Source organism: Cnephaeus nilssonii, assembly GCF_951640355.1.
Source record: "Cnephaeus nilssonii genome assembly, chromosome: X".
NCBI lineage: Eukaryota > Metazoa > Chordata > Mammalia > Chiroptera > Vespertilionidae > Cnephaeus > Cnephaeus nilssonii.
In genome coordinates this window covers 76,202,125-76,216,211 of record NC_137071.1, presented here as the reverse complement: position 1 = coordinate 76,216,211, position 14,087 = coordinate 76,202,125, and the positions used below count along the sequence as shown (strand labels likewise).

Below are 14,087 nucleotides of genomic sequence, written 5' to 3'. Positions count from 1 at the left end.
TGAGGGCCAAGAAAATTATGGGGAGGAGAAGAATTGAAAATAACACTAGAGTGAACCTAAAGGAAAAATAAGTAACAGATAATAAAGCCATTATTAGTAGAAATAAAAGAGGCAAGCCTGGAACATTGTAATATGCTAAAATGTAAGAAAATGGTTAAAAAAAGGAGGGGCATGTATGTCAGAAAGACATAGGATCCAGCTTGCAGGGGTTCCCAAACCTAAGAGAATTTGAGCATCATAATAAGAAATGCTAGTTTAAAAATTGTAAATAATTCAAAAAAGAGAATTTATGAGCTCATACTGATAATAAATAGACAAAAATTGAAGAAATCAAAGTCTCTTTTATAGTAGGGCCGACTAGTATATGTGTAAGTAGTGCTAAGGGTTGGGAAATCATAATTTGCCAATGTCGCATCATTGACTGGTTAAAGCAGAAAGCATAAATAGATATTAAATCTAAGGGGAGATTTGAAGAGGAGCAGTGTACTTGCATGATCTTAATGTGTGCTTTCCTGTCATTTTGCTTATTAGTCATAATGGAGAAAATTGTAACAATATATTGGGGAAACCAGATAACAACTTGATGAGGTGATTAAAATTAACAAAGTATGTATCTACCTTTCAAATAGACACAAAGCAGAAGTATGCAGTGGAGTGAAAATTTGACCCTAAAACCATCTAATTTCAAAGTCTAAAATATCCCAACTAACCATAATTACTTCCCTCTGAGTACAATCCTCTACATGCAATGCTCCAATATATGTCTCCTTCTATAAATTTGCTTTCACTGAAATGAAGGTTACTTAAATCTAAGTACTATACATACCAAAAAATCCAGGTAAAGAATCTTTTGAAGAACCCTTTATTAGGTGGCAAAAGTCTCTTTAGTTGGAAGAAGATAGAAAACATGCCTTTTTCTTTCTTTGCAATTCACCACTGAACTATGTGTACAGGCTTGTCCAGTAAATGCTAATTGAAATAATGCAGCTTGGAATTATCATTGCAGCCATTCACATCCCATTCTCATCAAATATCTACTCTTATTTCTTACCTGGAGTCCTGGTGGTCCTTGATCTCCTTTCAAACCAGGCAAACCAGGTTGCCCAGGTTGACCCGGGTTTCCTCTCTCTCCTTTAATACCCCCATTTCCAGGGAGACCCCGGGGACCTTCTGGACCTGGTAGACCTTGATAATGCACAACAAAGATCACATGTCAGCATAGCATAAAAGTTGGGCTTTTTAAATATCAGCCATTATTAGTTTTCAGAATAAAATTCAGACTATATTAAAATATGTAGGCTTATGCTGACTCTCTAATGTAAATTGGGCTGGGCTATTTGTATTATTAACACTGGTTTGCAGACAGTTTTAATTTTCATTTTATTATATATTAAATACAGTACGCTCATATCTAAAGAAAGAACTCAGAACATTATAATAAAATTACTTCTGTAATTCTTGTTTGATTTAAGTCAAAGGAAACAGACACCACATGGGGGCACTGTTCTCAAATTGAAATGTGCATCAGAATCTCTAGGAAGGATTGTTAAAACAGATTCCTGGGAACACCCCAAAAGTTTTGGATTCTGTAAGGCTGGGGAGGAGCCCAAGAATTTGCATTCTAGCAAGTTCTCTGTACAAAAACAAGTGCCCTATAGCTACAGTTGTTGGTTCTTCTGAACCACTCTTTCAGAATCACTGCCATAGGGCAATTAGAGATTCAAGTTACCTGTCTCAATGTGGTTAAAATCAAATTACTCATAGGCAATTATTTTTATTCAACTTTTATTACTATGCAATTAAGATAGTTATTTAAGCAAATTATTTAATTTCATTTTAGTGACAAGTTTAATACATGGGAATATTTTAAAGTGTCAGAAATTAATTGTCAATATAGTACCTTTCAATTTATTTTAACAATGTTTTCATATTTTTTACATTTTTAATGTTTCTAAAGAAAAATGAAGAATGCTGCATATATCTTGTGAATAAATAAATAATTAAAAATGGAATTTTGCTAAGCTCTTTTCTTTATGTTTTAACTTTCCTTTCTAAATAAAGCAACAAAGGAGATGTTATCAATAGACACATTTTTCATCACAGAGTGGTAAATAGCTGTTAACTTGCTTGCAGAGTGCTAAGCAGTGGCTGAGGCTGAGATTAAGTAGTCCTGCATTAAGGAAATAATTATAAAGCCCTAAATAATAAATAGCCAGTAGCTAGCACTTATACCTTCTCTCTCCTCTAGTAATTTTAGTTTCTCACTAGTTTCAACAAAAAAGGAAGATATGTAGGAAATATCATGTACATGCTTACATTTGGACAAAGTGTTATCCTTCTTATTGAGGTAAAATTGGTATACAATATTATATAAGTTTCAGGTGTATAACATTGTAATTCAACATATGTATACAATACTAAGTGATTAAACAACATAAATCTAGTTGCCATCTTTTAAAAATGGTTATTTTTTTTATTGGAAATAAAATTTGGACCTTACTTCCCTTTCCTATACTCTTAAGACCCAGAATCAATGGCTACACTCTCACAAGGCAGCATGGCATCTAGATTTAAAATGCTGGACTTTGAAGCTAAATTGCTGGGTTTGAATCCCAGCTCCATTAATCATTAGCTGTTGACCTTAGCAAGTTTATTAATCTCCTTGGCCATAATTTTCTTTAAAATGGAAATTATTTTATATATATGTATCACATCTTCTTTATGGATGGAACCTTGAAAATATTATGCTAAGCGAAGTAAGTTAGTCAGAAAAATCTAAGAACCATATGATTTCATTCATATCCTATCTAATAAAGACGGAATATGCAAATTTACTGTCACTTCGTGACAAAGATGGTGGCACCCACAGCCAATAAGGAGGGAATATGCAAATTGACGTGACAAAGATGGCGCTTGTGTTGTCGCCATGGCGATGACAGGCATTCTGCCCCACCCTGGCCGCTCTGGGCCTCTGGGCAGCACGTGAAGGTGAAAGGCAGCTCCAGGCCGAGCGAAGGTGGAAGGCGGCTCTGGGCCTGAGTGAAGGCAGAAGGCGGCTGCCAGAGTGAAGGCCTGGGTCCCAGGTGCTGGCAACCAGGGGAAGGAAGGCCTATTCTTGCATGAATCTTCATGCATCAGGCCTCTACTTTGTGATATAAAACTGAAACTCATACACATAGACAATAGTATGGTGGTTACCAGAGGGAAGGGGATGGAAGGTGTAAAGGGTAAAGCAGGCCAAATATATGGTTACAGAAGATGATTTGACTTTGGATGGTGAGAACACAATGTAATATAGAGATCATATATCATAGAAATGTACACTTGAAACCTATATATTCTTATTAACCAATGTCACCCCAATAAATTTAATTTAAAAAAGTGGAAATTCTTACTTTAAAGTAGGAACAGCATACTTTATCATGATGTCCCAAGGATTAAATAAGATAATATGTATAAATTACTTAACACAGTGCCTGGCACAGAGTAAGAACTATGTAAGAGTTTTAAAATTATTATTATTACTAGAGGCCTGGTGCATGAAAATTCATGCACTGGGGGGGGGGAGTCGCTCAGCCTGGCCTGCCCCCTCTCATAGTTCGGGAGGCCTCAGGGGTGGGAGGTGACCCAGCGATCAGGGAAAGGCGATGCCTCCATCACACCTCTGCTGATGCCACTGCCGGCAGCACAAGCCTTGGACAGCCCTGGTTACCTGAGCCTCAGGCGGCCCTGGGTGGCTGGGCAGCCACCATCCAAGGCTTGCCTGCACCTTGGGCTGGCCCTGGGCAGCTGGGCAGCCACCATCTGAGGCTTGCCTGCACCTCGGGCCAGCCCTGGGCAGCTGGGGGGCTGAGGGGACTGGGGGACTCCGGAGGCGGGCGCAAGGAGTGGCCCGACCTGCCTGGGGGCAGGCCTGGCCATTCCGCGCACCTGCCGCCCCAGTGGGGCTGAGGAGACTGGGTGCCACCATCTTGTGTCTGTGGGCACCGCCATTTTTGAGGATGTGGCAGTAAATTAGCATATTCCCTCCTTATTGGCTGTGGGTGCCTCCATATTTGTGAGGGCATGACAGTCAATTAGCATATTCACTCTTTATAGATAGGATTACTATAATTATATCTTTAAAAATATGAGCTGATTTTAAATCATTCAGCTATTTCTATGTGATTTCATACTATAACTCTATCTGGTACATGAGATAGGAAAAAGGTCCACAACAATACAATAATTGTTTTATCTTTTAACATTTTAAGTCATATAGTCACCCTAGCTAGGCAACCAGACAGACACACTCAGAAATTCCCTTCCCAATGATAAAGAAAGGGTTGGAGTACTTTACACTTAAACAAATAAATAAACAAAAACAACCACTGAATCCAAACTCCCTACATAGGACTTTCTAAGCAAAATTATTTTCATTCATAATATATAGTTTGGTCTAGAAATCAGGTATCAAATTAGTTTATCAAGAGAAAAATAAACAATTTGCAAATCAGCCTAACAATGACAAGGTAAGATTAAAATAGGGAAAAAATGAGTCTTTTATTACCTTCTTCCCCAGTCTAAAAAGTAATCATAACATTGTTATCATTTGAAATGAACTATACTTGTTATGGACAATGCTCTCTTTGCAATTAAAACTAAGTATTGGGAAATTTATTTGCTACTAATTCAGACCTGTTGTTCTAGAGTCTCTCAAATTTAATTTAATGATTTGCTAATGACATAAGGGACATATAAGTTTTATTTTTAACAGTAATCAACAGTTACTCTCTTCTCTTACTGTAAATAGTAATGAAAACACAGATCAATCTCAGGCAACAAAAATTTCAGAAAATAAAATCAATGTACAGACATTACAAATGGGCTAGATGCTTCCCTAAATGTCTTAATGTAGTCTTAACGATAAAAATAAGTGTATTTCCATTTAAAATTCAACAAGTTTTATGTACAGATTGCCTTTTATATATATAAATACTTGAAACCACAAAGACCTAATGTCATTTCAAACTTGACTATAAACAAGTCACATTACCTTCATCAAAATGTTAAATACCAGAGCAGGTAGTATTTGAGCATAACAACAATCTTCAATGACTTCTGAATTACAGCAAAAAAAGTGAATTTTTCTTATCATACATACAAAGCATTAAAAAATAAAATGAATTGACCAATGAAGAGTCTAACCTTGAAAACCTGGGAAGATCAGAGTTCACCAAAGCCCAAAGATCGATGTTAGCAGTATCAGACATCACACAGTACAAAATAAGATTGAGTTAGAAGTGGTTCACATTATAGCACAAGTTAAACAATAATCCTCTTTGCCAGCATTTATTATTCCCACAGCATATTCAGTATACAAACAGAGCCATACTGGAGTATAGAGAGCCAGACATTTTCAAATAGAGATTATTCAAGGAAATAAGCTGCTAGTTTTTATTAATCCCCAAAATGGAAAATTCTACCGAAAACATCATGTTAACACTGCTACTGTGGCTTTCCAAAAGTTAGCACTTCAAAACATTAAAGTTGGCAAAATAGTACCATTTCACTGATAGCTTTTCATTCCTTTCACAAAAGGATGCTTTTGGATAAATGTTTATCATAGTTTCTGCAATTTTTGGTAAAAATACAAGGTACAAATTTCTTGATATATTCAGATTGCCCCAAGGAGATAGAATTAAAGGCCTCATTAGACTAAAATACAAAGATCATAGGCAACTAAATATACAGATTAAAAGACTAGTATGCAATGGCCATTACCAGCTATACTGTGTTTGTCTTTTTTGAAAATCATTCAATGAGGCACATTCTGATCTTTTTTTATAATTCACCAAGAGGCTTTCTTCTTTGCATTTTTACGTGTTAAAAGTTACTCAAAGAGAAAAAGCCAATATATATTTGTTCACCATTGAACTTGAAAATAAAGAGTCAAATTTAAAAAAAATGTGAAAATCATCAGTGAAGGGATACTTTAAAATATGTTGTCATGCACTATCCCACTCGAAACTATAGAAAATATCACATTTCCTTTATTATTATTCAATGCACATATTAAATCAAGCTATTAACTATTAAAAGAAGAATCGTTATATAAAAAGATAAAAAGGCAACATATAGGAAAATTCTTGGTTAATATTAATTGACTTAAACACAATTTACTTTTCTTACAAGTCCTGCTATGATTTATAGACACTGAGGTAAGCAGAGAAAATAAATGGTGCTAAAGCACTGAATCCTAGGAATTAGAAGACATGGGATTTATTCTTGGCTCTGCTACTTAAATTATGGGATTTGGGGCAATTCAATTTCTCTAAGTTGTCTTCTCATTCACATAATGGAAATAGTGATATCTGCCCTAACCTCTTTTGCAGAGTTGTTTTAAAGATTCAATTTTTAACATACCGACCTGATATCTGCCATGTGCAAAGTGCTACAAGGAACACAAAGATTAGCCAGACCCAAACTCTACTCTCTAGGAGCTTATAGTAAAAGTACATTATATGATATAAATGGTAGCATGTCATATAAATATAAAATGTTACCATTACTTCCTAAAAATAAAACTTTTAAAGCAATTTATAATTTGAAATTCAGAAGGCTAAAAACCAGATTTTGTTTAAATGGTTTCTACACCACACACAGCAAGACATGTTTTGAGCAAAGTCTGGCTAAACAATTAGTTAAATAAATTAGAATACCTACCTAAGATAATTCAGAGTTTGAGTAAAGGCATTTTATACATGTGTTCGGTATAGAAGAACCATTAATAAAAACTCTTAGAAAAATAAATCATTGAAATATATTGTATTTTGGTCTGAGTAAGTATCAAGGGAAACTTCAGATCATATCATAGCAAAACTTCTAAGATGTTAATATATAAAAGCTAACATTTTAATGAGTTGTATGCCAAATCAATTTTCTACATGAGGCTCTCAATCCATTATTTCTCAATAACCTAACAAAGCTAAACTGAAAAACAAAGCAAAATTTTAAAAAAATGAAGTCCTGTAATGTCATAATAAGTAAGATAAACTGATGAATTGATTGGTAAATTTTAAATCCAGCCTCCATTTAAAGTTTCATTATTCAACTGTTGCAAAAAGAACATTGCAGATACCAGGTTACAATAACTATGTAATTTATAGTACATCTGGTAAATAAGTTTTAAAGTAATGAGGTTGCTTTTTTTTCTTTGAAATAGTCTATTGCTTCACAAGAAAGCAATTTTCTTCTAGCTGATAGTAAAGCTTGGAAGTGATCAAGGCAGCAGATTTTTATGCAAGTCAGACAAGGGCAGTACTCAAAGTTATTTCAAAGTATACTCTAGTCTTCTCTATATCTTGGTGATATTTAAATAGCATGCACCTGCCTTAATATTTTTGGTGACATCCATTTAGGAATAACAAACCATTTGGTAGGGGTTGATGGGGATCTTGAAGTAATAGAAAACAAGAAAGTGGAGGCAGGGCTCAGTCTGCTATGTCAAAGTCTCCTAAAATGACTGAGCAGCTTTGCTCCATCACTTATGTTTATAACTAGAATAAGAGGCCAGATCATAAGCATCATGCCATACAACTATCTTTGTGGAAGGATGATATGTGTTACTAGAAGAATAGAGACTTACGTGAGCACTGGAGATCCCTAAGTCAGATTCCCAGCTATGACCTTAAGCAAGTTTCTTAACCTCTTTGGACCTGTTTTCTCACATATAACAAAGACCACTTTATTGACTAAACTTCTATGAGCCCTGTTCTCAACTAGGCCTCATCCTTGGGCCCTGTCCTTGGTCTGCTGAGGCAAGTTTGTGTGTGTGTGTGTGTGTGTATGTGTGTGTGTGTGTGTGTGTGTGTGTGTGTGTGTGTGTTAAGTATATATTTATTGATTTCAGAGAGGAAGGGAGAAGGAGAGAGAGAAACATCAATGATGAGAGAGAACAATTGATTGGTTGCCTCCCGCACGCCCCCTACTGGGGATCAAGCCCACATCCTGGGCATGTGCTCTTGACTAGAATCGAACCCAGAAGCCCTCAGTCTGCAGGCCGATGCTCTATCCACTGAGCAAAACCAGCATGGCTGCTGAGGTGAGTTTGAACAGTCTCTCTCCCCTGTTGCAATAGTTTTGAATAAAATATGTCTTCCCATCACTAACAAGTGACTGGTGAATAATATCTTTCTGAAAACTGTAAACGTTAGGTCCCTTCCAGATAGGATATTATATGGTTCTATAAAAATAAAAATTTTAGGGGTAGAGTACAAAACTAGAGAATCAATTCAAATAGAGATAGATGGCTTCCTAAAAATCAACTTTAACAATTATGAATTTTAAATTAATAAGAAGCCAGAATTTCCTACTATCCCCAATAGAGCTTGGGAGGACACTTTTTCTCCTTTTAGTTCCTTCTTAGAAACTTTTTTAAAGGATTATTTATCATGAAAGTAATGACCACACTGAGATTTTTTTGTGTGCTTTTTACTCCTGATTAGGTGAGCATCCTTCACTATGAATCAGCAATTGTTCATTGGACAGCACTTGGTAACTATTCTTTGATGTGTACTGTGTATATGTGCATGATGAAAATAAGATTAAGAGGCTTCTAATCTGTGCAGGTTGCACTGATTTAATTTTTACTCTGTGCCTAGTAATCCATTTTCATAACTAGAATTTAGAACTTTGTGACAACCCCAAAAATGAAGAAAGGATTATTTTAAAAATTACAAGATATATGGCAAACCAAGAACTGCATTATTTGCAGGATCTGTGATGCATATTATTGTTTTAAAAAGAATGCCTTTTTGAAGGAGAGTTCAATTTCATTTGCATTAACAGATACTGTATAAGGCAAAAGTTAGAAATACACTCTACTCTAAATGTTAAAGGTAAAATATTATAAAATATACTTTTGGGTACTAAAATTTTCAACTAAAATGAAACAATTATATGCATTTTTAAATGTTAAATTAGTTATTTAATAAAGTAAGTTTAGTTTCTGCTAATAGACATAAACATTGGACACTATACTTTCCTGACACCTTTCAGAGATAGATAAACATAAGAATTGAATTGGCATATACACTCTTAAAATATATTTAGACACTTAAAAACATTATCTGTAATATATATATATATATGTATATATATATACATATATATATATACACACATATATATATATATATATCTGTGTATACAAATATATACATAAATATTTAAAAACTTTCAAACTTCATGCAGTTACTACTTTAGAGTTAAAGAGCTAACCTGTAGGACCTGGATAGGGATCAAAGTTCACCAAGGCCCAAAATCATCATTATCAAAAAGGAAAAAATCAAAATTGTTAGAAATATCAAGAAACTAAAGCATTTTACTAACTTCTTTCAAGTTAAATTTTAATTCAGTAAAAAATATTCTGAAAGTTTATTTTCATGCATCTGTATATAAACCAAATTATCACCACTAAAATGAAAACAGCACATGTGATATATTTTGAAAGGCCAAAAAAACATTAAAAAAAATAATCATTACTATAAGCTCAGAAAAAAAACCCAAAACAATCAATTCCGAGAACATTTGGGTTTAAAACTCAATTTTAGTTTATAGTTTATAACAAATCAAAAAGTCACAAACACTCATCAGGTGTGCTTCATTCAACTACTCTTATTATTTCTTTAGAAATAGTACTTTTTAAAAAAGCTTTTGTGACTAATGTATTTATGTTGACATATTTAAAAGTAATGTTCAACAGTGAGCTCCATTACTAGTAAGACCAATAACCACAGTGCTGATTAAAATATAAAACAGGAAATAGCTTGGTTTATTTGAATTATTGCATGCATAACCAACCAAGGTGTTGTGTCAATACTTTACATTACATGCAAGAGAGTTAACGTGGCTGAGGGAGTGTCACTGGTTTTCTTCAATAGAAAATGAAGGTAAAGCTTTAAATAACACCCTCTACAAACATACAAATCAGAACAGATAAAAACTGGTTTTTGAAAATGATCTTTACATAATTACAATTTTTTGTGAGGTGATAGATGTGTTCAATTACTACTATGGTAATCATTTTGAGTTACATACATATATGAAATTATTATATTGAACACCTTAAAGTTACATAATGTTGTATGTCAATTATATTTCAATAAATCTGGGATAAAAAATAAAAAAAAAATAAAATGATACTCTGAACAAAGTATATGACCCTAATCAATTTATATTTTTAGAGCATATTTTATTTAAGGTAACTCCAATCACTTCAGAGTTTATGGTAACTTAAATGAAAGATATGATAAATCTAAGAAACAAAAATTTGTCTTTTTTTTCTCTGAAAGTCTTGACTCCTTTTAACTATATTTTCATTTTTTCACTTTTAAATATAGTTAAAAGGAGCCAAGACTTTCAGAGAAAAAAAAAGACAAATTTTTGTTTCTTAGATTTATCATATCTTTTAAATTAATGAAAGCCAAGTTTTTGATTATCAGAAATATAACAATTGCATATCAAGTCTCAAATATCTGTTAATAATCTATTACCAGTGATTGGGCTCAGCAACATTAATTCAGGATGAAAATGAGCATTTCCAAAGTTAGTAAAATGAAATGACACAGCACAGACACAAAATGAAAAGTGAACATTTGATGCAAAACTGAGACTACTAGAGCAGTTAACAGACAACAAATGAAGTATAGACATGAAGCTGGTATGAAGAGATCACTATTCAATTTACTCATGCTGTGATGTTGAAGGCAAGTTGGATTGCCTAGTTTATAGAGAAGATCATTTTTTTTATGTGTGTGTGCTTGGTGACATTTGCTGATCATATGACAGAACCATAGCAACACTTTGATATGGACCACAAGCATCTACTGGGTGATACTAACTAAAATGATTTCTGTGATGACATGCTGAGAAGCTCACATTAAAAATGCAGATGGCATTTTGCTGGCAGGTTACCTGTATAGCTTTACATTTAATAAAAATACTAACAAATCACTATTTCCTTTTTCCTCTATGTGGGTTTGTTTTAGTTACACTTTAAGAAAATTATGAAAGGCATTACTGAAGAAAAAATATATTCCATGGAAATGGATGAAGTAAAGTATAAACCAAACTATTTACTTATAAGAAGTTCTTCGATTATAGATTCTAATGTCCTAAAGACTGAATAACTTGCCAGCAAAATGAAATAAATGGACTAATAAATAGACCATTCCCCTACTACTCATGTACATACCTGGTCTCCCAGGAGGACCTTGGAGCCCAGGGTTGCCTTTAGGGCCCTGTAGAGCTGGACCTGGAGAACCAGGAGGGCCTGGGGGACCCTGCACACCAGGGAAACCAGGGTAGCCTGGTTCACCCTTTGGACCTGGAAGGCCAGGGTTTCCTGGAATGCCAGGTAATCCTCCATCACCCTTTTGACCTATGAAAGCAAAATGACACATTAGAGAACACATTAAATGATATTGAATATTAGGCTTGCCTATAAGGCTAAAGCTATTTGCACTTATTAGAACAAGTAATGGAATATACTAGGGTTATTTCTATCTCTCACCAAATCCCCAACACATATAAGAAGCCCATTCATCCTATTAAATATATTTATCTATTATCAGAAGTGTTTACTAGAGTATGTCTAGAAATAGAAAAACATTAGTAGCTTGCATCCTTACAGATACCCTTTGAATTAGGACATAAAGCAATGATCATATGACCGGTAACTGTGAGGAAAAAATAGAAATAAATAGAAAAGTATACAGCATCTGCAAGAATAGGTTAGAGATGGCTGGAGGAAATTCCTAAAAAAAATGTTTTAAGATTCTAGGAAGATAAAGATCTTCAATGGTATCTATGTGCCCATGAAGACCAATCTATCCAATATTTAAAAATCACAATCTAGACAAACTGTGCTCAACATTTTTTCTATACCACCAACATGACTGAGAGCAACATATCAGTGGCACATTAAAGTCATAACTTTTATGTTGAGACCATTGGAAGGATCTTGGAATTTCTAGGAGATAAGTCTGTGGTTTCAAAAATGTCTCCATAAAATAGGAAATCGTCATTTGAGAACATGAATACACACACAAACACACACACACACACACACACACACACACACACACACACACACATATACATATGTACTGTATATATATATTTGTACACACATTCAATCACTCAGTTAATTACTTGGTGCTTACAATGAGAGTAAAAACTTGTGAGTGAAGGTAGATGTGTGTGCACACATACTCTTACAAAATGTATATTAACATGAAGTTTTCAAGTGACATTTTTATTATTAGCATGTATTTCTATAGTTTCCTTATATTAACTTGGTTTTGTTTCCATGGAGGTAAGAGAGTGTTTAAAAGTCTTTTAAAAATTTAGTGAAATCTACCTCTTCTTACAAGTTTGCTTTCTTTCTGTATCATTTCCTCAGCATTTATTTATGAAGTTAATGAAAAGATATCTACATGTAAATTTCCTTAAGAACACATTTTTTATAGTACAACTCCTCATACTAAATTGATAATTCAGAACTGCTTTAAGATGTAACTCTAGCTTTGAGTTTTCTGGGGTTGTTCATGCAATTTATAACAATAAATTGTAGAGATGGAAAAATAAGTGTACTGTAGAATATTATCTATTTATGGACTTATTTAGTATGTTTTATTAAAGTTTACCAGAAAGTCCTGGGAGTCCAGGGGGTCCTGGGATTCCAAAGCCTGGTTGGCCTGTCAGAGGATAAACCAACAACTCTCAAAGAGATATAATAATAACTGAAACAAGACAGATTATCTTCTAATTATTTAGGTTTTTATTAACTGCTACAATGTATATTATATAAACCATGTAGAAGTTTATTTTCAACAGAGAACTACAATCCCACATCAGAAAATTATATATACATATATTCTATTTGTGATTAATGTCACATATATATTGCATAATAAAAGGAGGTCATCCAAAGAACTTGTTAAAAGTTGGGTAGCTTCTTGACATGAAAAATTGGGCAAGAAAAGATACGGAGTTTTTCATAAGAGAGAAACAAGTTGATGGATAAATGTGAGGTCACATTCTCAGGATAGCGTGGAATGTAATTAGGATGGGAAATTGTGTGGTAGCTTAGAGGATAAGAAAGAAGATATAATTTCATTGTAGGTAAAAAAAAGGCAAAAGTTAAGGTAAACAAAAGGGGGAAATTAAAAATAATGAAAAAAGACAGTACCTGGTTCACCCTTCTGTCCAGCTGGTCCAGGAATTCCATCTTGACCTGGTTTGCCTTTTTCACCTGGAGGCCCTGGTGGCCCAGGATGACCTCCACTACCTAAATAATATACTATGAAGGTTATATCTATTTTCCCAATTCCCTTTTTCTTCCATATTCCCCATTTTTCCATACTAGCTTTAAATAATTCTATCCAAAAACAAAAGTGCCTCTGAGACACTCTTTTAAATTTATAAAATATTATGAAAAAGAAGCCTAAAAAATAAAGGGTAATGTGAATAAGAAATAGTTTTAGCATTTATTCATTATACAAAATGTTTCAGTTTCTCATTTTAATCTAGTTTTAGACTATCCAAGAAAATAAGGTGTGGGGCTAGGATGCATTATTGGCCTTATATTGGGCCAAGGAAAGTGATTCGCTTTATAATTTAGTAAACAAATAAAGTATTAATCCTTGCCATTGTAAAAAATATCAGATTTTCTATCTGTTAAAGAATACTTGAAATAACTCTCCATGCAAAAAGTGAGCCCAAAAAATAAGGTCCCATGACAACAATTTTATGTAATCCTATATAATAAAGAGGTAATATGCAAATTGACCATCACTCCAACACACAAGATGGCCACCTCCATGTGGACACAAAATGGCCGCCACAAGATGGCCAGGAGGAGAGGGCAGTTGTGGGCAATCAGGCCAGCAAGGGAGGGCAGTTGGGAGGGACCAGGCCTGCAGGGGAGGGCAGTTGTGGGTGATCAGGCCTGCAGGGTAGGACAGTTGGGGGGTACCCAGGTATGCAGGGGAGGGCAGTTAGGGGCATCCAGGCCCACAGTGAGGGCAGGTGGGGGTGACCAG

At 34.3% G+C, this 14,087-nt stretch overlaps 1 protein-coding gene across 1 annotated transcript in view; it reads right to left on the bottom strand.

Annotated features, from left to right (window-relative positions):
* Positions 1–14,087, bottom strand: part of COL4A5 (collagen type IV alpha 5 chain) — a 325,412-nt gene that overhangs the window by 35,752 nt on the left and 275,573 nt on the right. Inside the window, exons 39-42 of the mRNA XM_079764916.1 lie at positions 13,235–13,333; positions 12,690–12,740; positions 11,237–11,422; positions 1,052–1,185 (exon numbers count right to left, since the gene is read on the bottom strand). Of these exons, the coding sequence (XP_079621042.1) occupies positions 1,052–1,185; positions 11,237–11,422; positions 12,690–12,740; positions 13,235–13,333 (470 nt within the window). The remainder of the gene's footprint in view (positions 1–1,051; positions 1,186–11,236; positions 11,423–12,689; positions 12,741–13,234; positions 13,334–14,087) is intronic.